Source organism: Salvelinus sp. IW2-2015, linkage group LG33 (assembly GCF_002910315.2).
Source record: "Salvelinus sp. IW2-2015 linkage group LG33, ASM291031v2, whole genome shotgun sequence".
NCBI lineage: Eukaryota > Metazoa > Chordata > Actinopteri > Salmoniformes > Salmonidae > Salvelinus > Salvelinus sp. IW2-2015.
Window position 1 is genome coordinate 32,299,054 of NC_036872.1, and position 27,931 is coordinate 32,326,984.

At 41.0% G+C, this 27,931-nt stretch overlaps 2 protein-coding genes across 2 annotated transcripts in view; one reads left to right on the forward strand and one right to left on the reverse strand.

Moving 5' to 3' along the window:
* Positions 1 to 12,478, forward strand: part of LOC111958061 (triple functional domain protein-like) — an 88,649-nt gene extending 76,171 nt beyond the window's left edge. Inside the window, 13 exon segments of the mRNA XM_070437091.1 lie at positions 186 to 374; positions 541 to 721; positions 859 to 1,185; positions 1,306 to 1,889; positions 3,496 to 3,743; positions 3,911 to 4,046; positions 4,327 to 4,354; positions 4,645 to 4,807; positions 8,460 to 8,581; positions 8,730 to 8,808; positions 8,892 to 9,092; positions 9,182 to 9,320; positions 9,517 to 12,478. Of these exon segments, the coding sequence (XP_070293192.1) occupies positions 186 to 374; positions 541 to 721; positions 859 to 1,185; positions 1,306 to 1,889; positions 3,496 to 3,743; positions 3,911 to 4,046; positions 4,327 to 4,354; positions 4,645 to 4,807; positions 8,460 to 8,581; positions 8,730 to 8,808; positions 8,892 to 9,092; positions 9,182 to 9,320; positions 9,517 to 10,089 (2,970 nt within the window). The 3' untranslated portion in view covers positions 10,090 to 12,478.
* The window catches only part of efna5b (ephrin-A5b), a 455,881-nt gene that overhangs the window by 135,374 nt on the left and 292,576 nt on the right, over positions 1 to 27,931 (reverse strand).

The window sequence follows — 27,931 nt, forward strand, 5'->3', positions numbered from 1 at the left end:
GATTGTCAGATCAATCGACCGAACCAATTGATCAACTTGTCTGATTTTCTTTCCTCCTTCCTGGATCTGCCCCCCTTACCTCTTCCCCCCTCACCCCCCTTACCTCTTCCTTTATTCGTCTCTTTCAACGTTTTTCTCCTCCTTTTTTTCCATGATCTTCTTTCTTTTCTTTCCTCCCCCTTTAGGGTAAGATTGTGGCCCAAGGTCGTCTGCTGCTTCAGGATACCTTCATGGTATCAGACCCCGAGGAGGGAGTAGGAAGGATGAGGGAGAGAAGGGTCTTCCTCTTCGAACAGATCGTCATCTTCAGTGAACCACTGGACAAGAAGAGAGGTTTCTCCATGCCTGGCTTCCTATATAAGAACAGCATCAAGGTATCGTCTCTACATCGTATGATGGAAATGTGTATAAACTTCCAAAACACCAAGACAACTCAAAATTWATTTTGAATGCATCAAAAGACAATGTAAGTTTGGAAGCTCTGTATTCATTCACTCGTMATTTTTTAATAAAGGTGAAGCTCTCTCCCCCTCCCTCCAGGTCAGTTGTCTCGGGTTGGAGGACAGTGTGGACGGTGACCCCTGTACGTTTGTGTTGACGTCTCGGRTGACCAATAGCAGCATAGAATCCTTTGTCCTCCACTCCTCCCACCTGGGTGTCCGACAGGTCTGGACCCTTCAGATCAGCCAGATACTGGAGAGCCAACGCAACTTCCTCAATGGTACCCACACACCTTTAGCTAAGCTTTTTCAACAGTACACGATTTTGGAATGTTGTGGTGAGTGATGTTACCAAAATAAGGTTAATATTTTTTATAAATCTCTCTCCCTCGCTTTCTCACTCTCTCTCTCTCTCCAGCTCTGACCTCCCCTACAGAGTACCAGAGGAACCATGTAGGGGCTAGCGACGGACCATGTCTACCCAGCGGCGGAGCTCCATCGGTGGGGAGCATCATGCCCAGTTTGGCCCCTGTTGGAGCTCTACAGGGTGTGCATCTATCTGGGCCGCTCGGTGGAAGTGGGCCCCTCGCTGTTGGTAGTCCCCTTGTTGGAAGTGGTCCCCAGGGTGGAGCTGGCTCATCCAGGAGGCCCTCCAGGATCCCCCAGCCCTCCCGCCTGCCCCAGCCCTTACGACACCCACACAACCCTGGGGCCACAGACCCAGATGGCCCCAACAAAATGTCAGGTAGGCTGAGGCTCTCCCAGTATTACCGAGGGAGTGTGTGTGTCTGTGCGTGTGTGTGTTGAAATTCCTTGGTTAAGACATTTCCCTCCCTCTACTCAGTGTTGCTCACTTCTGATTCAGGTTCCTCCCCTCGTCTCCCCCCTCCTCCCTCGCTCCCTCCCTCTGTCCCAGTGGACCCGCGGGACCTGGCTCCAGCAGGGGGGGTGAGGGAGACCAGGGAGGCCCAGCATGGGGTGAGGGTCCAGGGGGGAAGCCCCCAGGGCAAGCGCCCCATCTTGGCCTCAAACGACCAGCCCCATTCTGTCTCCCCTATCCCCCGGGCCAGTGTGGCCCCCCTCCCTGTACCTGTTGCTCTCTCCACCCCCACCAAGCCTCGGCCAGGCACCATCTCCCCCATGGCCTCCCCCATGGCCACCCCAGCCTTCGGGAAGGATGCGCTCCCCCCTCCCAGCCCTGGCCTGAAGTCTGGCTCTGGTTCCTTCTGGAGCTCCATGCCTGGTTCTCCAGCCAGCCGGCCTGGCTCCTTCACCTTCCCAGGGGAGGTAGTGGATACCCTGGGGAGGCAGAACCAAAACACGGGCCAGATCTCATCTCAGTCAGGGACCGGGTCCCACAGACATTCCAGCCACAGCAAGGAGGCGGACCGCATGAGTACGTGCTCATCGACCAGTGAGCAGTCCATCCAGTCCACCCAGAGCAATGGGGTAAGAGATGTACCCGCTGCCCAGGCTTCAGGGCGGCCTAGTTCTGCTAATGATCCTGGTTGACTAACCCAGCACCCATGGGAGACGTGTCCTGTCCTGTCTTCCTGTGACCTGCTGCATCCCACTGGAGCTGGCTCTACTAAACTGCTACAACATGTTCTACTACTATTTTACAACTAGTAGTACTCTACTATTACAACAACTACTACTAATTGTTGTACTCCTGCACACTTCTTGTATGTCTCTAAAGAATCAACAAGCCTATTAGACTATTCTTCAACGCATTGCTCTAACCAAGCTTTAACTGCACTTCAAGTAGTACTCTACCACTACTGCTACTAGTAGTACTATACGACTACTACTACTACACTATTAGTAGTACTTTACTACTACTACTACTACTATACTATTAGTAGTACTCTACCACTAATAATACTCTACTTCTACTACTACTCTGCTACTAGTAGTACTATACTATACTACTACTACTACTMYKCTRCTASTRGTRSWMYACTACTACTACTACTACTACTACTMYKCTRCTASTAGTASTMYWCTACTACTACTACTACTCTGCTACTAGTGGTAYACTACTACTACTACTCTGCTACTAGTAGTACTCTACTACTACTACGAACCTCATGTATGTCTAACAACTCTACTAAATTCTCCTTAAGACTTTCTACTCTTTTTTGCTAAAAAGGCTTTTATAAAGCTTCAGCCTTTAACAACGACTCTCATTTCTACTATTTTTAACTCTTGACAAAGTTTCTTTCAGCTTGATTACTTCTCTCTAACCCTTCTCGTCGGAGCAAAAGAGCAAAGACGACTGAAACTGAAAGTCRTCCTTTAACACCTGAGTGTGTACCTCTCTTCCTCTTCACTCTACCTGATTAACTTGTTCTCTGAAGAATTAGTGGTGCCAATCCCTTTTCCGACTCTTTCTTTGACTCCCATGGAGGTGTATGAACTTTTCTGGAAGCAGTGTGTGAAACTAGAAAATGGATGGTTAACAACAACACTCACATGACTGAACGATTGATTGTAGAAAGTGCTTTAATCAAATAGTACTTCTCTCTTTCCTCTTCCCTCTACCTTAACATCGGAGTGTGTGAGGTGTATTTGTGTGTGGGCAATGCCGTGGTAAGAGTGATGCTGAGATTTTTCACTTTAAAATGTATGTCAAACAAAAACCAATGATTGCAAAGCTAAACAAACCATACAACTCTATGCAAGAGGACTACTTTTAACAATTTCCAAGGACATTTTTACAGAAACACATTAACTTGAAGAACAGTGCAGATGCAACGTTTTTTTGCTCGTTTTACACCATCCACTCTTGTTACCCATGGATTTGCCGTGTGTTGGTTGGGAGCCATAGAGAATCAGTGGTTTGTCCTGTTACTGATGCGGTACATGGAATCGTGGAGGACTGACTCGTGTGTGTGTGTGTGTGGTGTGTTGTGTTGTGTGTGTGTGTGTGTGTGTGTGTGTGTGTGTGTGTGTGTGGTGGTGTGTGGATGTGTGTGGTGGTGGTGTGTGTGTGTGTTGATTTAATTCCCTTAATTTCGATTTCCCTAATTCCATAATTCCCCCCTCTCCACAGAGTGAAAGCAGCAGCAGCAGTAGTATGTCGACCATGTTGGTGACCCAGGACTACGTGGCCCTGAAGGAGGATGAGATCAGTGTGTCCCAGGGAGAGGTGGTTCAGATYCTGGCCTCTAACCAACAGAACATGTTCCTGGTGTTCCGGGCCGCTACCGAACAGGGCCCTGCTGCCGAGGGCTGGATCCCCGGTTTCGTTCTAGGACACACCTCYGCCATCATCCCCGACTGCCCAGACGGAACCATCAAGTAAGATACTGTGGCAAATGTACAGTAYACGGGGAAAGATTTTAGTGTGACAACAAGATATTGTTAGCCTAAAACTACGAATTGTGTGATATGAGATATGTAATTGATTAGTGTTATATCATACTGTATATCATATACCTTTCAATTGACCCTATTTGTGTTAACAGGAAGTCCTCCTCCTGGCACACCACCCTGCGCATCCGCAAGAAGTCTGAGAGAAAAGAGGAGGGAAAGAAAGAGGGCAAGCTGGAAAACGGTTACAGGAAGTCTAGAGAAGGGCTATCCAATAAGGTTTCTGTAAAGGTAAGTTATCATCAATCCTTTTGTCCAATCATTATTGACCGCTAGCCCCTACCCGTAATGCCTAGKTACGTGTGTGGAAGTGAGAGGGTCGGATAGGCTTAGTGGAATTTCACCATATTGCTTACACCTATCAGAGAGCTAAGTCGTGCCAATGTTACTGCATTGCTAGTAAACAACCAATGGGAACCAGCAATGCCCCCTCCCCCTCCAATCATTTCAGATCTACGCAAAGTGTTCTTCTTTGACATCTGACATTCTGTTTTCTGTCTTGTTTTTTCAGCTTCTAAACCCCAACTACATCTATGATGGTAAGTCCTCTATTGTCTTTTAATGTCTAGTCTCAATAAAGATGATCTCAATACAGCAGAATGGATATACAGATATTCAGCAGTGTATTGACTGTATCCAAGACACTTAGGAACAATAAAGTTAATTGTACTGTACCAAATAATAATCAAAGAATGAGGAAAGATCACCAGCAACAATCTACAGATGCTGAGCAGAAAATTATGTAAATACATGATATGCTCTCACTATGACACATTCCCTAGCCCTCTCAGCTGCTCAGTGATGATGTCATTTGACCTTTGACCCTTAGTCTCACCGGAGTTCCTGGTCCCCCTGAGTGAGGTGACGTGTGACAACGGGGAGTGTGTGACTCTGAGGTGTAAGGTGTGTGGCCGACCCAAAGCTACTGTCACCTGGAGGGGACCTGACCAGACCATCCTGAACAACAACGGACACCACAGCATCGCCTACAGGTGGAGAGAGAGGGGGAGAGAGACACATACACAGAGGCACACACACAGGGGAACACATACTGTACATGCACACAACCTCGGCTACAGGTACACACACACAGGGGAACAGATACTGTACATACACACAACCTCGGCTACAGGTACACCCACACAGGGGAACACATACTGTACATAAACTTGGCTACAGGTACACACACACAGGGGAACACATACTGTAACATAACTGGCGTTCACAGGTACCACACACAGGGGAACACATACATGCACACACAAACGGCATCGGCTACAGAACTGCAAGAGAGGGAAGAGACACATACACACAAACAACATATCAACAGTACACACACACACACAGACACCCACAAAGACACAACACACGGCATCGGTACAGATGCAAGAGAGGAGAGAGAGACATACACACAAAGGCACACATATACACACACACACACACACCACACACACACACAAAGACACACACCACAACAAGCATCGGTACAAGGTAAACACACGACAACACACACACACCTGTGTGATAGTGAAACTGTAAGCTCTATTAATTTGTCCCTTGTTGTGGGTTAAATACCAGGGATCACATTCACACACTCACTGTACTGGAAGTCACTTTGGATAAAATGACCCTCTAAGTGGCATACAGTGCCTTCAGAAAGTTTTCATACCCCATGACTTATTCCACATGTTGTTACAACCTGAATTCAATATTGGTTAAATATATTTTGGTTCTCACCCATTTACACACAATACCCCATAATGACACAATACCCCATAAAGTGAAAACATGTTTTTAGAAATGTTTGCAAATTTACATAAGTATTCACATCCCCTAAACCAACACTTTGTAGAAGTACCTTTTKGCAGCGATTACAGCTGTCTTTCTGGGTAAGTCTTTAWGTGCTTTGCACACCAGGGKCCTCATTTATCAACYGTGCATAGGCACAAATCTGTGCACATACGATGCGTGGGATCATTTCCACGCAAAGTGTGATATTTATMAATATGACTGTTTGCTTGAGRGTGTGCGTACATTCGTAGGCACAGTGCCAAGTGGTGGAATAAGGAAAATATGTTGAAATTGTGAGTAATAATTAAATCATTTTTCAACGTAATTATATTTCTATTGTGCAATTCATGTAACAGATCTTGACATGTTATATATAATTTGACCACATCAGTGCATTTGTTATGATAATAATCTATATAAAGTACAGTAATTAGTGAAATTGGAGGTGYGTGTTAAAGTGAAACMATTGTTGAAATACTATAAAAGACTGAGATAATGGGAAATCGAATGAGAAATGTCTGATCTTACTCTGTTAGAAGATTTGCAGAATCTTTTTTTGTTGTTACAGAAAGTACAGATTGGCTCATCAGATATAATTTCATAAAACCAATCGTATAGGATTTTTGGAGTATTTAAGACCTACTTTAGAAAGGGAAACATGTMATTCCGGTGCACATCAAAGTGCTATCCATCCTCTGGTTTTTGGCAATGGGCACTTTTCAGCGGGAGCTTGCCGATCGGCAGCTCACATCCCTCGATGAGCCGTTTGGGAGGCAATTATCACTTAAATGAACTGTAACGTACAATTTCCATACACCATCGCACAACAGATTGAAATCAAGAGGAGTTTCTTTGCCATCAATGGGTTCCCAAATAAGAACGGAGCAATAGACGGCACCCACATCGCCATCAAAGCACCATCCCAAAACGAGTTCAACTATGTGAACAGAAAAGGCTCCCACTCTTAATGTTCAGGTGGAAAAATGCTTCTGAATGTGGTGGCCAGGTGGCCAGGTGGAACGCACGACTCGTTCATTCTGTAGAACAGCAATGTTAACCTATATTCCTACAGGAGGGAGCTGTTGAGGATGAATGGCTTACTGGTGAGTGGTGCCTACTCATTTGAAGTAAATTTGCCATTGCTAAAGCAACTTGAATTGTCCTAATGGTCCTCTCTTTGTAGCTATGTTTTTATTTTTACTGGTCAACCCACAACTGAGCGAGCCAAATATAACCTTTTGGTTGTACTCAAACTCTGACACTAGCACCTCTATTTCAGTCTCTGAAGTTGGTTGCGCGGTGGTATTTCATGGTATCGCGTAGTACTGTATATTCCCCATGGGCTTTAACTATATGATTTTGACCCTATATGGTTAATTAGGAGCATTTCGAAATGCAAATAGCCAAGGTCATACACCAGGGTGAGAACAACATCATCATAGGATGCCACCTTTCCAACAAGTCACTTCAGCAAATGTCTGCCCTGCTAGAGCTGCCCTGGTCAACTGTAAGTGCTGTTATTGTGAAGTGGAAACGTCTAGGAGCTACAACAGCTCAGCCATGAACTGGTAGGCCACACAAGCTCACAGAACGAGACTGCCGAGTGCAGAAGCGTGTAGTGCGTAAAAATCGTCTGTCCTTGGTTGCAACACTCACTACCGAGTTCCGAACTGCCTCTGGAAGCAACGTCGGCAACTGTTCGTTGGGAGCTTCGTGAAATGGGTTTACATGGCCAAGCAGCCATGTAAAGCCTAAGATCACCATGCGCAATGCCAGGCATTGGCTGGAGTGTAAAGCTCAGCGCCATTGGACGCTTCACCACCATCTGGCAGTCCGACAGACTAATCTGGATTTGGCAGATGCCAGGAAAATGCTACCTGCCACAATGCATAGTGCCAACTGTAAAGTTTGGTGGAGGAAGAATAATGGTCTGAGGCTGTTTTTCATGGTTCCGGCTAGGCCCCTTAGTTCCAGTGAAAGGAAATCTTAACGCTTTAGCATGACAATGACATTCTAGATGATTCTGTGCTTCCAACTTTGTGGCAACAGTTTGGCGAAGGCCCTTTCCTGTTTCAACATGGCAATGCCCCGTGCACAAAGCGAGGTCCATACAGAAATGATTTGTTGAGATTGGTGTGGAAGAATTTGACTGGCCTGCACATCTAGTGGAAAGCATTCCCAGAAGAATGGAGGCTGTTATAGCAGGGGGAACCAACTCCATGTTCGACGAGCATGTATCCACATACTTTTGGCCATGAAGTGTATTTTAGAATAGTTTCTACGCAATATTGATAAATGAGGGACCTTACAGATAATTGTATGTGTGGGGTAAAGAGAAGAGGTAGTGATTCAAAAATCATGTTAAATACTATTATTGCACACAGAGTGAGTCCATGCAATGTATAATGTGACTTGTTTAGTAAATGTTTTAATCCTGAACTTATTTAGTCTTGCCATAACAAAGGGGTTGAATACTTATTGACTCAAGACATTTCAGCTTTTCATTTTTTATTACTTTGTAAAAAGTTTTTAAAACATAATTCTACTTTGACATTATGGGTTATTATGGGCCAGTGACACAACCTCAATTTAAATGCAGGCTGTAACACAACAAAATGTGGAAAAGGTCTAGGGGTGTGACTACTTTCTGAAGGCATTGTATTATCATATTCAAGTAAATGTGACTGTGAAACAGTAAGGTTATTGGCTGTTAAAATGTGTAATGTAAATGTGACAGTGAAACAGTTCAAATTGAATACGTGTGTGTGTGTTGTGAGTGTGTGTTGTGGTGTGTGTGTGTGTGTGTGTGTGTGTGTGTGTGTGTGTGTGTGTGTGTGTGTGTGTGTGAGACAGTGAGACTGGTGAGGCAACCCTGAGGATAGTAGGCGTGTCTTCGGAGGACGACGGTGTTTACACCTGCGTTGCCGCTAACGACCTTGGCTCTGTGACATCATCAGCCAGCCTCAGAGTGCTAGGTGAGACATCACACAAACACACACACATTTGCACAAACATATTCCCACAGTACTGTAGTGTAATCCCGCACTCGCATGCTTCTGTTGAATTTTCACACAAACTCTCTCCCTCTTTCCCTGTATTTGACTATTCCCCTTGTCTGTGTAGTTGTGTCCAGTGATGGGGTCAGGGTGAGCTGGAAGGACAACTTTGAGTCCCACTACACTGAGGTGGCAGAGCTGGGCAGGTACATTACACATCTCTTCTCCTATCACTCCTAGCTGTGTGTGTGTTTGTCTGTTTACCCAACTGTACCTACTCTCTCCACAGAGGCCGGTTCTCTGTGGTCAAGCGTTGCGAACACAAGTCGACCAAACGCACGGTGGCGGTCAAGCTGGTTAATAAGAAGCTGATGAAAAGAGACCAGGTGACCCAGGAGCTCAGCCTGCTACAGCGACTACAACACACACACCTGGTCACACTGCTGGACACGTACGAGACCCCCAGCAGCTACGCATTGGTCATGGAGATGTGAGTTACACACACAGTAACATTTAACATTCTCACAAATCTGCTGTCATCTAAACCTGGACCGTGTATGTGCCTCGATCTCTCTGCAGGGTTGATCAGGGTCGTCTCCTGGACTACATTGTGAGCTGGGGGAATCTGACTGAGGAGAAAGTGGCCAGCTACCTACGGAACATCCTAGAAGCTTTACATTACCTCCACAACTGTAGGATAGCCCATCTGGACTTAAAGGTACTGTTGTAGTCCTCATCTTCCTCTCTTTCTCTCACTTCTATAGCTCCTATTTATACTCTCTCCCCTCTCTTTTCTATCTCTCTTTCCCCTTCTCTCTTTTCTATACCTCTTATTTATACTCTGTCTCCCTCCCCAATATCGCTCTCCACCTCCCTCCTTCTCCTTCCTCCTCTTTCTCCCTCTCTTCCTCCAGCCTGAGAACCTGTTGGTGTCCCACACCTCGTCCGGCCAGCCCGTGGTCAAACTGACTGACTTCGGGGACGCCATCCAGCTCAACAGTGCCCACTACGTCCACCCTCTCCTGGGCAGCCCCGAGTTCGCCTCCCCCGAGCTGGTCGTGGGGGAGCCCGCCGCCCTGACCTCTGACCTCTGGAGCCTTGGGGTTGTGACCTACGTCCTCCTGAGTGGGGCATCGCCCTTCCTGGATGAGAGCGTGGAGGAGACGTGTCTGAACATTTGCCGGCTAGACTTCAGCTTCCCCCACCACTACTTCCAGGGCGTCACCCAGGGGGCCCGGGAGTTCGTCTGCCTGCTGCTGAGGGCTGACCCTGCAAGGAGGCCTCCGGCTGGGCTGTGTCTGCAGGAGTCCTGGGTTCAGGGCCAGGCCAGGTTAGCAGACGACCAGGGACAGGGTAGGGTGGAGGGGGGGTGTCTGGACACATCTCGTCTGGTGCTGTTCATAGACAGAAGGAAGCACCAGACAGACACCAAGCCCATCGGAGGGGTACAGAGCTTCCTACAGAGCCGGTTACAGCCACGGGCCTGAGCGAGGGTTGGAGAGAGATTCCCATTCCCAACCACCCTAACCCTGGCTGGAAGGAGAGAACGTCCAGTCCAGAGGAGGCTGGTGGGAGGAGCTATAGGAAGATGGGATCATTGTAATGCCTGGAATGGAATCAATTCAATAGTAATAAACACATCAAACAAATGGAAATAACATGTTTGACTCTGTTTCATTGATTCCATTTCAGACATTACAATGAGCCTGTCATTCTATGGCTCTTCCCACCAGCCTCCTCTGGTCCCGTCCCAAATGGGGTCCTAGCTTCCCACCCACTAGTTGCTTGTGTAGATCTTAGAGGATTGGATAGGTGTGAGTAATATTATTTCCACCTATCATATCAGAGGACAAGGTGAAGACGGTATAGATAGAACCATATTGCTTAGACCTATCCAATCCTTTCAGATCTACATTAAGTGACTAGAGGGGTAGGGTCTAGAGATTGATTTGGGACTGGACATCTCAAAGAAATTAAATGAAATTCGCTGATCTCATTCTCTTTCAGATATGTTGTGGTTTAAAAAACAAAACATCCTGTGGTCCTTCAACCAATCAAAACATGATGCCTGTAGGCGTAGAGGTCCTTAGCCAATCACTTTTCCCTGAGAGAACACACATTGAGTTCTCAGCCAATCAAAACAAGGGTGATGCAATGTCATCGCCAGTCTACTGCTGCTTGCTGCTTTACACTCAAAATGAACTTATTTTCCCTCTATCTTACTGAGAGGCAATTGATCAACAGAGAGCCTCTTGATCGATCTTTATCGTGTGGAGGATTTTATCCCTGAACAAACAAACAAACTGAGCTTTCAGAGGAGAATTGCTAAGGAAGATGGTGTTAGCACACATAGCAACTATCCCTTCTCTCTTGTTGCCAGAGACGGAGAAAGAGGGGTTTTGTTTTTGTGCTTTTACAATATATGACTCAAAGACTGTTGGGACACCCCCTTTCTTAAAGAACCAATGTATAGAGAGAACATTGTCCACAACTTTTCAAAAATGTATTTGAAAAAAAAAACAAGATTGAAGAAAATGCTCAGCAGTGGAAAGTCGCTACGCTACTTTAGAGCCCGGAGAGGACTCATCCAATGACTGAGCTCCTCCACTTTATTGAGACAGTTTTATGTCCAATCAGAGCTTTTCGATTGCTGCGCTTACATACTTAATCTAAAAAACCATGACGACGACCATGTTGCAAGTAACTATAGAGATTCTGCTGACTGCTGCATTGTCTTCTCAACAGAAAATTATTTGTTTTTGCTTTTACTAAAACAAAAATTGTGTTGCGCAGATTTAAGATGTTTAAGCCTTACTTTGTAAATAGACTCTAACTGCCTTCTGTCCCTCCCGTTTCAAACTGGCCGCCTGCTTCTGAGGATGTTCTTGGAGGCGAGACTAAAGAATCCTGCAAATTAAATGTAGTAGATCGCCAATTGAGCGACCGAGCCTGAGTGGCAGCAGATATAGCCAATCAGATGGAAAGTGAATGAGGAAGAGGAAGACAGAATTATCTAAATGCACTCACTGGATGCTATGTTTCCCCCATTCTTATCATGTGCATTGTTGCAGTTTTAACATTTTATGCAACTATTTATGAAGACATCTGTTGTACATGTAATACATGGAGATAAAAGCATGTACTTGGTACTGCAAGCTCCACTGGTGGTAGTCCTCTTTATTTGACCTATAACCCTATTGGGGTGTTAACTTATCACCATAGAATTAGAATGAGTAGAACAGCTCTCCCAATTCAGGTCAATGGAGCCATAATGGTTGGACTGGTGGCCAGTTTGAGTGTCTCCATAAGACATTATAGTTCTATGGTTATCACTTCCTAGGTAACCTAATCTTCTGGCGTCGCACTCTACATGACACTTATGGCTAGATCGATGTAGTTGATTTTTGATTTGTTTCTTTTCTACCAGTTTCTCAGAAGAGGCCCAGTGTTCAGTCCCTGCTGTTAGGGAAGTATATTGATTTGTCTGTTAGGAACATGCAAAACTGGGTTATTTCTTTCTAGATGAGAGATAGGGATGCTGTGGGAGAGGTGAAGGGAGAGAGCGAGAGGCCCATTGTCAGATCACCTGTACAGTCCCATACAATGAATGTCCTTTAATTTATTTATTAATCCATTTTTGTGAAGTTGTACAAAGGTTGAAACATGAGAATATGGATTGGATGTATTTTTTTGTCCCATCTCATCCTTTTTTATACATATGTATTATGATTTTAAATGGTTTTATTTCACATTATTTGTTTATTTACTTTTGCATGTATATTTCTTTGTACAGAGACCATGAGTGTTTGTGATATGTATGTCAATATTTTCATTATTTTCTGCCATCAATTATTTTGAAATTAAACATAGAACATACCCCCTTGTGCTGTCCTCACTAAAGTCTTGCTACCATTGAGCGCTTTTTTAGTACAGTAGCATGTACTCTTAAACACTACATCTTCCAAGAACCAGGCCAGAGATATCTTTGGTAGATTTAATTAGAAGTGTAAAACTGTAACACAAAACAAGCACAGTATACAAATGGTAAGTACCATGCAGTGCATTCGGAAAGTATTCACACACACAGAAATAGTTCATTTATGTAAGTATTCAGACCCATTGCTATACGACTCAAAATTGTGTTCAGATGCATCCTGTTTCTACAACTTGATTGGAGTCCACCTGTGGTAAATGCAATTGATTGGACATGATTTGGAAAGGCACACACCTGTGTGTGCATGTCAGAGCAAAAACCAAGCCAAGAGGTCGAAGGAATTGTCCGTAGAGCCCCGAGGCAGGATTGTGTTGAGGCACAGATCTGGGGAAGGGTACCAAAAAATGTCTGCAGCATTGAAGGTCCCGAAGAACACAGTGACCTCCATCATTCTTAAATGGAAGAAGTTTGGAACCACAAAGACTCTTGCTAGAACTTATTCAAGAAAGATCCAGTGTAATATATTATAAAAATAAAGCGAACTGGATGGAATATGGGGAAAAATGCACCAAATTATTTTTCAATCTTCAATATAGAAATGCTACCAAAAAAAATGTATTAAAACTTGTTACAAATGATGGAGTCACGCATGATTCACCAAAATATATTTTGAAAGAGGAAGTAAAGTACTTTAAGAATATGTTTTCGTTTCAGGCTCCTCCATCTCCACTAACTGAAACTAATTGTATGGATTTTTTTCCTATTAATAATGTAAAATTAACATCTGTACAGGGAAAGGATCATGTTGAAGGCCAAATTACAGAGGAGGAACTGCTTGATGCAATTGGGGCCTTTAAAGATGGGAAAACTCCAGGGCTGGATGGCATTACCAGTGGAAGTATACAAAACTTTTTTTTGATATACTCAAAGGACCATTATTAGCTTGTTTTAACCACTCCTATATAAATGGTAGATTATCAGACACGCAACAAGAAGGTCTGATATCGTTATTACTGAAACAGGACCCAAGTGGTTATATAAAGATCCAGTCCAATTAAAAAAATTGGAACCTCTTACACTTCCAGTGTTGTGATGCAAAAATCCTAGCAAAATGCTTGGCGCTAGAAATAAAAAAAGTTTTGTCAGAATTTATTCATCCTAATCAGACAGGTTTTTACAGGACGATACATTGGAGATAATATAAGGCAAGTACTGGAAACATAGAACACTATTGAAAATATCAGGGACACCAGCCTGGTTTTCATAGCTGATTTTGAAAAGGCTTTTGATAAAGTACGACTGGAGGTTTATATATAAATCCCTAGAATATCAATTTTGGGGAATCTCTTATAAAATGGGTTAAAAAAGTATGTATAGTAACCCTAGGTGTAAAATAGTAAATAATGGCTACATCTCAGAAAGTTTTAACTATCTAGAGGATAAAAACAAGGTTGTCCACTATCGGTATATCTATTTATTATTGCCATCGAAATGTTAGCTGTTAAAATTAGATCAAACATTAATATTAAGGGATTAGAAAATTCCGTGGGCTTAAAAACTAAGGGTCATTGTACGCTGATATTCATTTTTTCTTTTAAAAAACCACAACTAGAGTCCCTCCAGGGCCTCATAGAGGATCTAGATACCTTGCTATCCTCTCTGGATTAAAACCAAATTATGATAAAGTACCATATTCACGTATTGGATCACTAAAAATAACACATTTTATGCTGCCATGTAGTTTACCAATTAAATGGTCTGACGGAGATGTGGAACATACTCGGTATAAAAATCCCAAAAGAAAGAAATGGATCTCACTCCAATAAATTTTTATAGAAAGTTAGCAAAAATAGATAAGATCTTGCTACCATTGAAAGGAAAATACCTGTCTATTTGTCGGAAAAATCACCCTTGATAACTCTTTAGTCATATCACAGTTTACCTATTGCTTATGGTTTTGCCTACACCTAGTGACCTGCTTTTTAAATTATATGAACAAAAATATTCCATTTTATTGTGGAACGGCAAGCCAGATTAAAATTAAAAGGGCCTATTTATATAACGAATATATTCGGAGGGCAGGAAATATTAAATATTAAAGCATTAGACCTCTCACTAAAGGCATCAGTCATACAAAAGTTATACTTAAATCCAAACTGTTCTCTAGTAAATTGGTACGAATGTCTCATCCTTATATTCAAGAAGGCCTTTTTCCCCTTTATTCAGATACACACCTGCTCACTTTCGGTTGTTTGAAAAGGAAATAATCTCCAAAATATCCTTATTTTTTAACAAGCCTAGAAAGTTGGTTGCAATTTCAGTTTAATCCACCTGAAAGGACGGAACAAATAGTACAAACAAATATTGTGGTTAAATTCAAATATAGTAATTGATAAAAAAACTGTATTTATTGAAGAAATGTTTAAAAAAAGGTATAATTTTTGTGAATGATTCATAAATAGGACTGGTGGAGTTATGTCACACATGCAGCTAACACAGACATATGGAAAAGTCTGCTCTACCCAAAATTACAACCAAGTTAATTGCAGCATTACCACAAAAATGGAAGAGGCAAGTAGAAGGGGAAAAAAGTAAGGAACTTGTATGTCGGCCCTGTATTAAAGAACATAAATGGTTAAAGAAAAGTGTGATAAATAAAAATATATACAAATTTCATTTAAGGACCAAAAAACTGACAGCTGTGCCATATAAATTGCAAAATAGTTGGGAAGAGATTTTCGATGTACCCATTCCATGGCACATGGTTTATGAATTGATACGCAAAACAACGCCGGATTCAAAACTTCGAATTTTTCAATTTAAATTACTGTACAAAATTCTTGCAACTAATAGAATGTTATATATATGGGGTATACAATCTTCCCAGCTCTGCAGATTCGCTTGTGAGGAGGCAGAGTCATTAGATCATTTATTTTGGTATTGTCCATATGTAGCTCGTTTTTGGTCACAGGTCCAGGAATGGCTGAAGAATTGCAACATTTGCCTAAAACTAACGCTACAGATAGCAATACTGGGGGATTTGAAAAGCCATAGTCAATCAATCAATAATATAATAATTATTTTAGCAAAAATGTTTATTTTTAATTTACAATCTATAGAAGCTATGAGAATAGGAAGGTTCAAGTCTTTTGTGAAGCATCACAGCACAGTTGAAAAATATATGGCAAATAAAAATCCGAAATGGATGATGTTGGAAGATAGATGGGAGGGGTTGAGTGGAACTGAAGGGTGGGACTAATAACAAGATAAACAATGTAGGGCATACGGGATCTGTGAAATGTGTATAGGTGCGGAGCTTTTGTGAAATAGCACAGTTACAAGTGGAAATAAAATTGGATGGACAACAGAAATAGAGGAAGGACTAAGAACAAATAAGAGAACTATTGTAAAGTGGACTGTGTCTGTAAGATGGGTATAAGATGTATAAATTGAAGGTAAAAGCAGAAGTGTTTATTAGTTTACTCCAATTGGGGGATCGGTGGTAGGGTGCGGGGAATAATAATAAAGGTATATTCTTTAAAAAAGTATGTATGTCTATATAGGTATGTGTATGTATATATGTGTATATGTATGCATGCGTGTATGGATATATATATTTACCCAAAAAAATATGGGGGATTGGAAATGATGCAGACAATTACATTGGAAGCAACATTCTTTCCGCAAGATTAAGCTGATCCAACCCCCCCAAAAAAAATAAAAAAATAAAAAAATAAAATGAAGACTCTTGCTAGAGCTGGCCGCCCGGCCAAACTGAACAATCGGGGGAGAAGGGCCTTGGCCAGGGAGGTGACCAAGAAACCCAATGATCACTCTGACAGAGCTCAGGGTTCCTCTGTGGAGATGGAAGAACCTTCCAGGAGGACGACCATCTCTTCAGCACTCCACCAATCAGGCCTTTATGGTAGAGTGGCCAGACGGAAGCCACCTAAAGGACTGTCAGACCATGAGAAACAAGATTCTCTGGTCTGATAAACCATTATTGGCCTCTTTGGCCTGAATGCCAAGCGTCACATCTGGAGGAAACCTGGCAGCATTCCTAAGGTGAAACGTGTCAGCAGCATGCTGTTGGGATGTTTTTCAGAGGCAGGGACTGGGAGACTAGTCAGGATGGAGGGAAAGATGAACAGAGCAAAGTTCAGAGAGATCCTTGATGAAAACCTGCTCCAGAGCGCTCAGGACCTCATACTGGGGTGAAGGTTCATCTTCCAACAGGACAACGACCCTAAGCACACAACCAAGACAACGCAGAAGTGGCTTCGGGACAAGTCTCTGAATGTCCTCGAGTGGCCCAGACAGAGCCAGGACTTGAACCCGATGGAACATCCCTGGAGAGACCTGAAAATAGCTGTGCAGCGACACTCACCATCCAACCTGACAGAGCTTGAGAGGATCTGCAGAGAAGAATGGGAGAAATTCCCCAAATACAGGTGTGCCAAGCTTGATGCGTCATACTGAAGAAGTCTCAAGGCTCTAATCGCTGCCAAAGGTGCTTCAACAAGTACTGAGTAAAGGGTCTGAATAATTATGTAAATGTTTTATTTCCATTTTTTGTTATTAATACATTTGCAAAAAATTCTAGAAGACTATTTGCTTTGTCATTATGGGGTTTTTGTATTTGTATTTATTATGGATATTTTGTATTTATTCCTGGGGTCCAGCAAAATAAAGGCAGTTATACATTTTAAAAGCATGAATACATTCAAAACAGATTTTACAACATATCGTGTGCCCTCAGGCCTCTACTATACTACTCTACTCCATAAAAAGTGTAAACACAAAAACTACAGGCTGTATGACATCAGCAGCCTGGTGGTCCAAAATAGCATAACTAGTGTATTTTAACACCCCACCTGTTTAAAATGAATTTAGTATATGTCAATCTAGAAAACCACGCAACTAAAAGCAACTTTCTAAACAATGTTTGGTTAGTTTCTAGCTTGTAGCTAGCTAGCTAATGTTTGGTTAGTTTCTAACTTGTAGCTAGCTAGCTAATGTTTGGTTAGTTTCTAGCTTGTTAGCTAGCTAGCTAATGTTTGGTTAGTTTCTAGCTTGTAGCTAGCTAGCTAATGTTTGGTTAGTTTCTAGCTTGTTAGCTAGCTAGCTAATGTTAAGTTAGCTGGCTAACCAGTTCAAATAATGATCATATCATATAGCTGACAACGTCTTCATTTTAGTTCATTTGTCTTCATTATAACAGGAAAATAAACTCACAACAAAATCATTATTTACAAGTTAATGGCGAGCCAATGACAGAAAATAGCTGATGGTTGTGAGTGTGACTAAATAAAAGCAGGGCATTCTACCGGAGAATTATAGAACTTGGACACTCTCGTTGGCCTAACATAAATATACTGTACCAATTTGACTTTGGTGCAGGTTATGTTCTTCACATTACCGTCTATGGTCAACACATAATATATCAAATATAATCTATGTTTATTTGTCACATGCACAGGATATAGAAGGTGTAGTGAAATGGTTACTTGCATAGTGGAGTCTTTTGTTAAGACATGTAGCTAGCTAGTTAAACAATGAACCATAATCCCAACTCATAACGTTACTACCCTGCATGAATCTGCAGGTAGCTAACCAACCAGGTAACAATGTTAGCCAGCTAGCTAACATTAGGCTATAACTAGAAATGCAAATGGCTATGAGCTACAAATAATATTACTACACAGATCACACACGTAACGTTGTAAGCTTTAACTTGAAATTAAAACGTATTGTCGTGGAAATTACCACCAGGGACACCTGAAGTCAATATTTTTATTTTTATTTTTTTTCCTTTTAGGGGTGGATCAGCTTAGTATTGCGGAAAGAATGTTGCTTCCAATGTAATTGTCTGCATCATTTCCATTCCCCCATATTTTTTKGGGTAAATATATATATCCATACACGTATGCATACCTATACACATATATACATACACATACCTATATAGACATACATACTTTTTTAAAGAATATGCCTTTATTATTATTCCCCGCGACCCTACCACCAATCCCCCAATTGGAGTAAACTTATAAACACTTCTGCTTTTACCTTCAATTTATACATTACAGACACAGTCCACTTTACATAGTTCTCTCTTATTTGTTCTTAGTCCTTCCTCTATTTCTTGTGTCATCCAATTTTATTTCCACTTGTAACTGTGCTATTTCACAAAAGCTCCGCACATAACACTTTCACAGATCCCGTATGCCCTAAATTGTTTATCTTGTTTATAGTCCCACCCTTCAGTTCCACCAACCCTCCCATCTATCTTCCAACATCATCCATTTCGGATTTTTATTTCATACATATTTTTCAACTGTGCTGTGATGCTTCACAAAAAGACTTGAACCTTCCTATTCTCATAGCTCAAGATTGTAAATAAAAAAAAAACATCTTTGCCAAAATAATTATTATATATTTGATTGATTGACTATGGTTTTCAAATCCCCCAGTATTGCTATCTTGTAGCGTTAGTTTTAGGCAAATGTTGCAATTCTTCAGCCATTCCTGGACCTGTGACCAAAAACGAGCTACATATGGACAATACCAAAATAAATTATCTAATGACTCTGCCTCCTCACAGACAGAATCTGCAGAGTGGGAAGATTGTATACCCATATATATATACCATTCTATTAGTTGCAAGAATTTTGTACAGTAATTTAAATTGAAAAATTCGAAGTTTTGAATCCGGCGTTGTTTTGCGTATCAATTCATAACCATGTGCCATGGAATGGGTACATCGAAAATCTCTCTTCCAACTATTTTGCATTATTTTATGATCTCGGCCAACAATGATAGTTTGGTCTCTCATGAATTCAATGTTTTTTTGCAATACTTATTTACCAAAGCGTTGACCTACAAATGAAACTGGTCTTACATCTATGTTATGACTTATATCCATTCTTACGATAGTTCTTTTAATACAGGGCGAACACATACGAAGTTCCTTACTATACTTTTTTTACCTCCCTTCTACTTGCCTCTTCATTTTGTGTGGAATGGTCAATTAATTGGTTGTTAATTTTGCGGTAGAGCCAGACTTTTCCATATGTCTGTGTTAGCTGCAATGTGTACATAATCTTCGACCCAGTCCCTATTTATATGAACATCACTCACAATAAAAATTTAATAACCTTTTTTAAACATTTCTTTCAATTAAATACAGGTTTTTTTAATTATCATACTAAATTATTGAAATGTTAACCTACAATAATTTGTTTGTAACATTTTGTCTCAGCCTATTAACCACGCGTGTGATCCTTAAACTGAAATTGCACCCAACTTTCTAAGCTTGTTTTAAAAAATAAGATACTATTTTGGCTAGAATTGGTTTCCTTTTCAAACACCGAAAGTGAGCACGTGTAATCTGAAATAAAGGGGAAAAGGCACTTCCTTTGACAATATAGATCGGAGGACATTACGCGTATCACAAATTTACTAGAGAACCAGTTTGCGATTTAAGTATACATTCAAAACTGAGTTTGTAGTGACTGATGCCTTTAGTGAGAGGTCTAATTTGCTTTAATATTTAATAATTCCTCTCCTATCCTGTCCGCCATCGGTCACACGAATTGTGTTCAATATTTGACGATTATTATAGAAATAATCAGGCGAAAACAACTAGGCCCCTTTTGGATTCAATTTTAATCTAGGCACCTTTGCCGCACGTTTTTTCCAATTAAAATATATACTAGTACATGGAATAAAATTCTTGCAAACTAATAGAATGTTTCTATCATATTATGTTTGTGGTGTTTGTATACATCAATTTCCCAAGCTCTGCAGATTCTGTTGATTGAGAGAGAGTGCAGAGTCATTAGATAATTATTTTGGTATTGTCCATAATTGTATGTACCATTGATTTTTAGGAGTCCCACCAGAGGTCCAGGACACTCGAGCGAAGGAATTTGGCTAAACACTTATCTGCGTTAGAAGACGTTGTACGCTACAAGATAGGCAATTACTGGCACAAAGGGCCATGAATTTGCAAAGCATAGTCATCAATCATAATAAATCGCAATAATATAATATGTTAGGCTGTAAAAATGATTTAATATTTTTCTTTTTTAATTACAATCTATAGAAGCTCTATGGGATAGTATAGGAGGTTCATAGGTCTTTTAGCTATCGAAGGCATCAGCACAGTGAGAGGAAAAAAATATAATCAAAAAAAAGAAAAAAAGTCGAAATGGATGATGTTGAGAAGTAATAGATGGGGCGGAGTTTGAGTGGAAAATAAGACTCGTAAACAGAACATGGAAGGAGAGTGAGATAACCTTATGAAAATAGGTAACTAAGAAGAAGTGTGAAAGCAGGAGGGAGAATGAAAAAAAAACTGAAGAGAAAATGGTAAGGGGATCATAACGCAGGAGGGAGAGATAACATGATTTTCCTGTTTGTTGTGTGCTTCGGTGGTAAGTATGCAGTAGGATTGTGAAATGTGTATAGGTGCGGAGCTTTTTGTGAATTAGGCACGTTACAAGTGGATAAAGAGTTAATCCAGAGGTGATTTTTTATCCACAAATAGACAGGATATTTGTCCTTGTCCATGGTAACAGAGATCTTATCTATTTTGGTAGCTAAAACTACTTCTATACAGAAAAATTTATGATATGGGAGGTGAGAATCAATGGATATTACTATTCTGTTGTGGAATATCATATTTATACCAGTAAGTAAGTGATGCAAATCTGCCCGACTCCAGACCATTTAATTGGTAAAACTACATGGCATATATAAATGTGTATTTTTTAGTGATCCATACGTAATATGGTACAATTTATCATAATTTGGTTTAATCCAGAGAGGATAGCCAAAGTTTATGAGATGGTTCCCTGTCTAATGAAGGAGTCGCTATTGAGAGGGAACTTTCTAGGAAGTGTGGGGTTTTCAAAAAGAAAAACATGAATCATCAGCGTACAATGACACCTTAGTTTTTAAGCCATGGATTTCTAATCCTTTAATATTAATGTTTGATCTAATTTTAACAGCTAACATTTCGATGGCAATAATAAATAGATATGCCGATAGTGGACAACCTTGTTTTACTCCTCTAGATAGTTTAAAACTTTCTGARATGTAGCCATTATTTACTATTTTACACCTAGGGTTACTATACATAATTTTAACCCATTTTATAAGAGATTCCCCAAAATTGAAATATTCTAGGCATTTATATATAAACTCCAGTCGTACTTTATCAAAAGCCTTTTCAAAATCAGCTATGAAAACCAGGCCTGGTGTCCCCGATATCTCATAGTGTTCTATTGTTTCCAGTACTTGCCTTATATTATCTCCAATGTATCGTCCATGTAAAAAACCTGTCTGATTAGGATGAATAATATCTGACAAAACTTTTTTTATTCTATGCGCCAAGCATTTTGCTAGGATTTTTGCATCACAACACTGAAGTGTAAGAGGTCTCCAATTTTTTAATTGGACTGGATCTTTATATATACCACTTGGGTCCTGTTTCAGTAATAACGATATCAGACCTTCTTGTTGTGTGTCTGATAATCTACCATTTATATAGGAGTGGTTAAAACAAGTTAATAATGGTCCTTTGAGTATATCAAAAAACGTTTTGTATACTTCCACTGGTATGCCATCCAGCCCTGGAGTTTTCCCATCTTTAAAGGCCCCAATTGCAACAAGCAGTTCCTCCTCTGTAATTTGGCCTTCACATGAGTCTTTCTGTTCAGATGTTAATTTTAYATTATTAATAGGAAAAAAATMCATACAATTAGTTTCAGTTAGTGGAGATGGAGGAGCCTGAAACGAAAACATATTCTTAAAGTACTTTACTTCCTCTTTCAAAATATCATTTGGTGAATCATGCGTGACTCCATCATTTGTCACAAGTTTTAATACATTTTTTTTGGTAGCATTTCTATATTGAAGATTGAAAAAGAATTTGGTGCATTTTTCCCCATATTCCATCCAGTTCGCTTTATTTTTATAATATATTACACTGGATCTTTCTTGAATAAGTTCCTCCATTTCTTTTTGTTTTTCCTCTAAATKATTCTGTGCCTCTATGGTACCGTTTTTATTGCTATCTAACTGTACTGTTAGTCCTTCAATTTCCTTTGTTAATATGGACTCTTTTGATCTAAATTGCTTTTGTTTTATAGATGAGTACTGAATTGCATGGCCTCTAAAGGCACACTTAAAAGTGTCCCATACAATAAGGGGATCTGCTGTACCTATGTTATGTCTGAAAAAGTCAGTTATAAAATCTTCTGTCCTAGTTCTAAACAATTTATCATCTAGTAGACTTTGATTAWWTTTCCAATATCCTCGCCCACGTGGAAATTCTGTAAGAGAAATATATATGCCAATTATGTGATGATCCGACCGCATTCTATCCCCTATCAACACTTTTTTAACTTTTGGTGCCAGAGAGAATGGAATAAGAAAGTAGTCAAGACGACTAGCTTGATTCAGCCTCCGCCATGTATATCTCACTAAATCAGGGTATTTAAGTCTCCATATATCCACTAATTCCAATATATCCATGACATTCATGATTTCCTTAAGTGCCTGAGGGTGATAATTTGTAGTGTGATTTCCTTTCCGGTCTATAGAGCTATTTAAGACCGTATTAAAATCTCCCATTATAATAATAGAGTCTAGTGTTGCTTGTAGAGTTGATAAATTCTTATATATATTTTCAAAGAAGCTTGGATCATCATTATTCGGACCGTATAGGTTAACAAGCCATATTTGTTTATTGTCCAATAACATATTTAAAATAATCCATCTACCYTGAGGATCTGTTTGGACAATTTGCACATTTGGATCAAAATTATTGTTAATTAAGAYCATCACCCCTTTTGAATTTCTTTGCCCATGGGAGAAATATATTTTGCCCACCCAGTTCTTTTTCCACAAAACTTCATCTAAAACTGTTGAATGGGTTTCCTGTAAACAATAAATATTATAATCCTTCTCTTTTAGCCAGGTAAATACTGATCGTCTTTTCTTATTATCTGCTAAGCCATTACAATTGTAACTGGCTATACTTATTTCACCACTTACCATAATGAGACACACCTTTCATTCTGTTAATCAGAATATATTTTTGTAAACGTACTATTAAAAAGTAACATAATGATTGAGTGTCTATATAGTTGTACCATGATATTTGCATTTCTACTAAGTAAACCTCCAATTGGTCCCTACTATTCCACCCGCTAAAAGGCCTCATCTCGAGATGGCTTGTCATCCCAATGCCCGGCAGACCACCCTCGACCCCCTGTATCCCATAGSCCTGAACCGACTGGRATCCATTCTTTGAAAAGAGCATACAGTTCCATTTACCGAATTGAAGTAAATCAATTGCCATATGCATTTCCATTGCCCTCACCTCGATTTGTATTATATATAGCTGTGGATCATCCTCTATTGTACCTTACATCTTTTACTTCTTCTTTCGCAACAGTTGTGGGATACACACATACACACTCAGCCCTTACCCCCACACAACCATAAGCTCACTTTCTCAACAGTTGCACCATCCCAGAGCCCAACTCAAGATGGGTCATGATTTACAAATCATGAAGTCAATATTAAATGAATCATTATCTATTATCAGCAAGCTGGAGAAGTTCCAACAAACTTAATGCACCCTAGTACACGTCGGTCGAGAGCTACCCCGGGGCAGTCCCGTTAGTTATCTTGTATACTGCTTTCAAAAACAAGCTATATTTGCATAATTTTGCTAATTCATAATTAATTAATTAACGTTTGGTTCATGCATATGACCGACCAATACCTCAAGAGGGTTCTTCTCTCCAAGTTGAGACCTTGAAACTGAGATACCCCTTTCGGTTCTCAAAACAATGTTCTGGTCGTACTGCCAAATTGCTTATACTGATGGTGAGGATTCCTCCCAGGCACGATCAATCAGTCACTTGCATGAACCCAGTCGAATTGGTTATTAGAAAATCACAAACATAAAATGTTCCTTCACAGTATAATATCTGAAAATGTAGCTAGCTAGACTATCTTATCATATACATGGATGGATGCTTCTCCCTCTCTGTCAGGGATGCCATGGTTGCCCTTAGTTTGAAGATGTAATCCGGAGACAGGTGTTTTAAACAACAGCCTTCTGTTTGTTCTCTTTTCAACTCCCTCTGCATATTTGCAATCAACTGCCAGAATTTTCTTCATCTCGTTAGCTATCATACTCTAATTCCACTGGGCATTCCACTGATTTCAAAACTCTGTTTTTTATAAAGTGGAATGTAACACTTTGCATTTCTACTATGTGAAATCTTTCAAAAAAGCCGTGTTTGAAAGGGTTACCTACACATACTGACCAGCTCATGTTATAGACAGAAGCGTGCTACATGGCAGACCAATCCGAACTTTTCTCGGTATGTCCAGCCCACTCATTATCTCAGCCAATCATGGCTAGCGGGAAGGTTCCTGTCTGTGGCTAAACCAACTAGGCTCGAAATGTAACAATTGTATTTGTAATTACAGATGGCATACAAGTTTGTTATTAAGGCACATGAAAGTTCATATGTTCCAGAAGGTATTAATGCCAAAATAACACATTTAGATTTTTAATAAAAGTTACATTCAAATGGCTCTCCTGTGAAGTAGTGATGCGCGACATACGCCTAGTTTCCTGAAACAAGTCACATTTGTTTAAACAAGTAAGCCATTTGTTATGTTTTTTTTATGTCACAATTCCAACCCCCCTCCTTTATCCGGGCTTGGGACCGGCAAAAGAGACACTCTGCGGAGTTACTTCGTTTTTTTTTTTTTTTTTTTAATTTTTGTTTGGTTTTTAACCTTATGGACCATCAGGAGGCCTACAACAAGTCACAGTTAAAACGTTAACATTTTTAACCATAACATTTTTTTTTTTTTTTTGTATACAATCTACATTAAACAATCTAAATGGACCAAAAGAGACAATAGAAAAACCTGCAATGGCAATGTGAGAAATGATGGTAACTAGCGGGCCCTAATTCAGGTAAAAAAATAAATTCTCCCAGACCCCCCTCCACACCACACACACAGGCTGTGCTGGCTCACAGAAAGAGTGGGTCATCGTCATTTTGGTCAAGGCTCTCTATGGCAGGTTCAGCAACTGAGGGAGCTGACTTAAATGAGTAAGCAGCTGATGTGCCAAAAAGCTGCAAAGCATTATCAGGCAGCTGGTGCTCATAGCAAGCCTCACCAGACAGCTTCAGTCCATATCGAATGTACAGGATGGAGTTAAGGGTCTGCAAGGACATCCGATTTCTAAGTTTGCTTTTTACCACACTCTTCTGGCTGAATACTCTCTCGACTTCAGCATTCGAGTGTGGCAAGGACAACACAGACACAGCAGCCATGGCAAGTTCTTGAAACGGGTTGATATCAGCTGCATCCTGAACTTCCAAATCTCACTCCAGAAGCCCAGTTGTGTTTTTTGTCTCATTCCATTTACTAAGATGGATGGCACGCCATTGCTGGAACAATCTTGTCTATCTCTTGCAGGGGAGTAGCCAAGGAGCTTGGCTATTTTTCTATTTTCTCCGGGGCTCTTATTGTGCTTTAGAGTTTCCTCCACATTGAAAACTGACGTGTACTGCAATGCTTCAATGTTGTCCGGCGTCTCACCTCAACTCATTAGTGAGGGAGATGTGAAGACTACACACCGCTTTCAGACATTGTTTTCATCCTCAGGCGCAAGGTGGAGCCTAGCTGCCTTTGACTCAAAAAGCGTTAACGTTTGGGACTGATGTATCCATCTATTGGCCATTTGAGTACATCAACATTTGCCAGTGGATTCAGCACCCTGCTGCTCACAGACTTGATCAGGCTAACCAAGCTGTCAAGTAGCGTAAGAGGATCTACTTGCTCTCCCTCAAAAGCCTTGATTGCCAACTGTACCTCACCCAGCACTGACGTCAAAAAAGTCAGATACAATATGTTTTGAGGATCACTGTACATGGAGTATAACACCTCAGCCATGTAGCAGTGTTCACTGGACTTGGTGACTGCGAAATGCAGCCTAAGCTCCTCCCACTGGTCCAAAGTGCTTGAAACCGCGGGTTCAATGGAAAGCCAACGTGTGGCACACACCGTGGTTATCTGTAAAGGTTTCTCCCCACAGTTGATGGTCTCATATATGGCTTGTAGGCCTCCCTGCGCTTTGGAGACACTGAAAACCAGTTATAAGTCTCTCGTACCAAGTACTCCACACTACGGGGGATGGTGTCATTGGAAGCATGACTTACAGCAAGCTGCAGAGAGTGGCACAAACAGCGAATAAGAACCATATATTTGAGGCCATACTCCTCCTTCAGCACTTTATGGACCCCATTGTTAATCCCTGTCATAACAGAGGCATTGTCAGTCCCTATCCCCAGGAGTTTCTCTTTTTTAAGACAACACTTCTCGAGGAAAGCCACAACAGCACGGGCTATAGATTTGGCATCTCCACCATCCAACTCAACAAGCCCCATAAATGTTGATACAATTGTCTGCTTGGTGTCACTAAAGTACCTTATCACAACCCCCAGGTACTTAGAAACACTTACATCCGTGGACTCATCGAGGAGGAGGCTGAAACGCTGGTCACCCACATCTGCGACCAACTTTTTCAGAAAGTATGGTGCTAGAACACCGTTAATAATTTCTGTACACTTTGTCCTGTGCATTTTGAAGTGGGTAGCAGCAGTGGAGTCTGAGAAAGCAGCTCTACATACTTCTCCAATGTGATCACATGCCAGCATGGAACAGTGTTCAGCGATAGCTAATGCCATAGTGACCTCAGCCTTTTTTGCAGAGTACATTTTTTAAACCATAAATGGCAGCTTGTTTTGGATGGAACTGTTATAAGGCTTTGCCTTTTCAGTATGTTTTTGAGTTATGTGTTTTTTTACATCACTAAGTTTGGCATAGAAATCAGCCTTACAATACAGGCAGTATCCCCTTGTATCATCTCCACTAAACGGCTCCATCAGCCTTTGAATTCAGGGTTTGATTCCCATTCCTTTCTGTATTTTTGAGAGTACAGTTTAGACTGAGACATGATGAGATGTTTAGCTTATGTCACAGAGAGGCACACACACAATGGACAAGGTGAGTAAGTGACTGAGGCTGTGTGAGTCAAATGCAGTGATTTATTTTTGTGCAGTGATTTATTTTAGACAGAACATTTACATTTACATCCCGCCCTGAATGCAAACCAGGGCGGGATCAGATAGCGGCGGCTTCCCGCATGCGCGATTAATTTGCAGTCTGGAAGTGGAGGGATGAACATCTCCTGCTCTGACTGCAGCTGGGAGGGACTGCTGCGCGAGGACTGGACCACCTGTGAATGCTTTGGGACGGGGGCGGGGCCCACGGCAGCACCCGCTGCT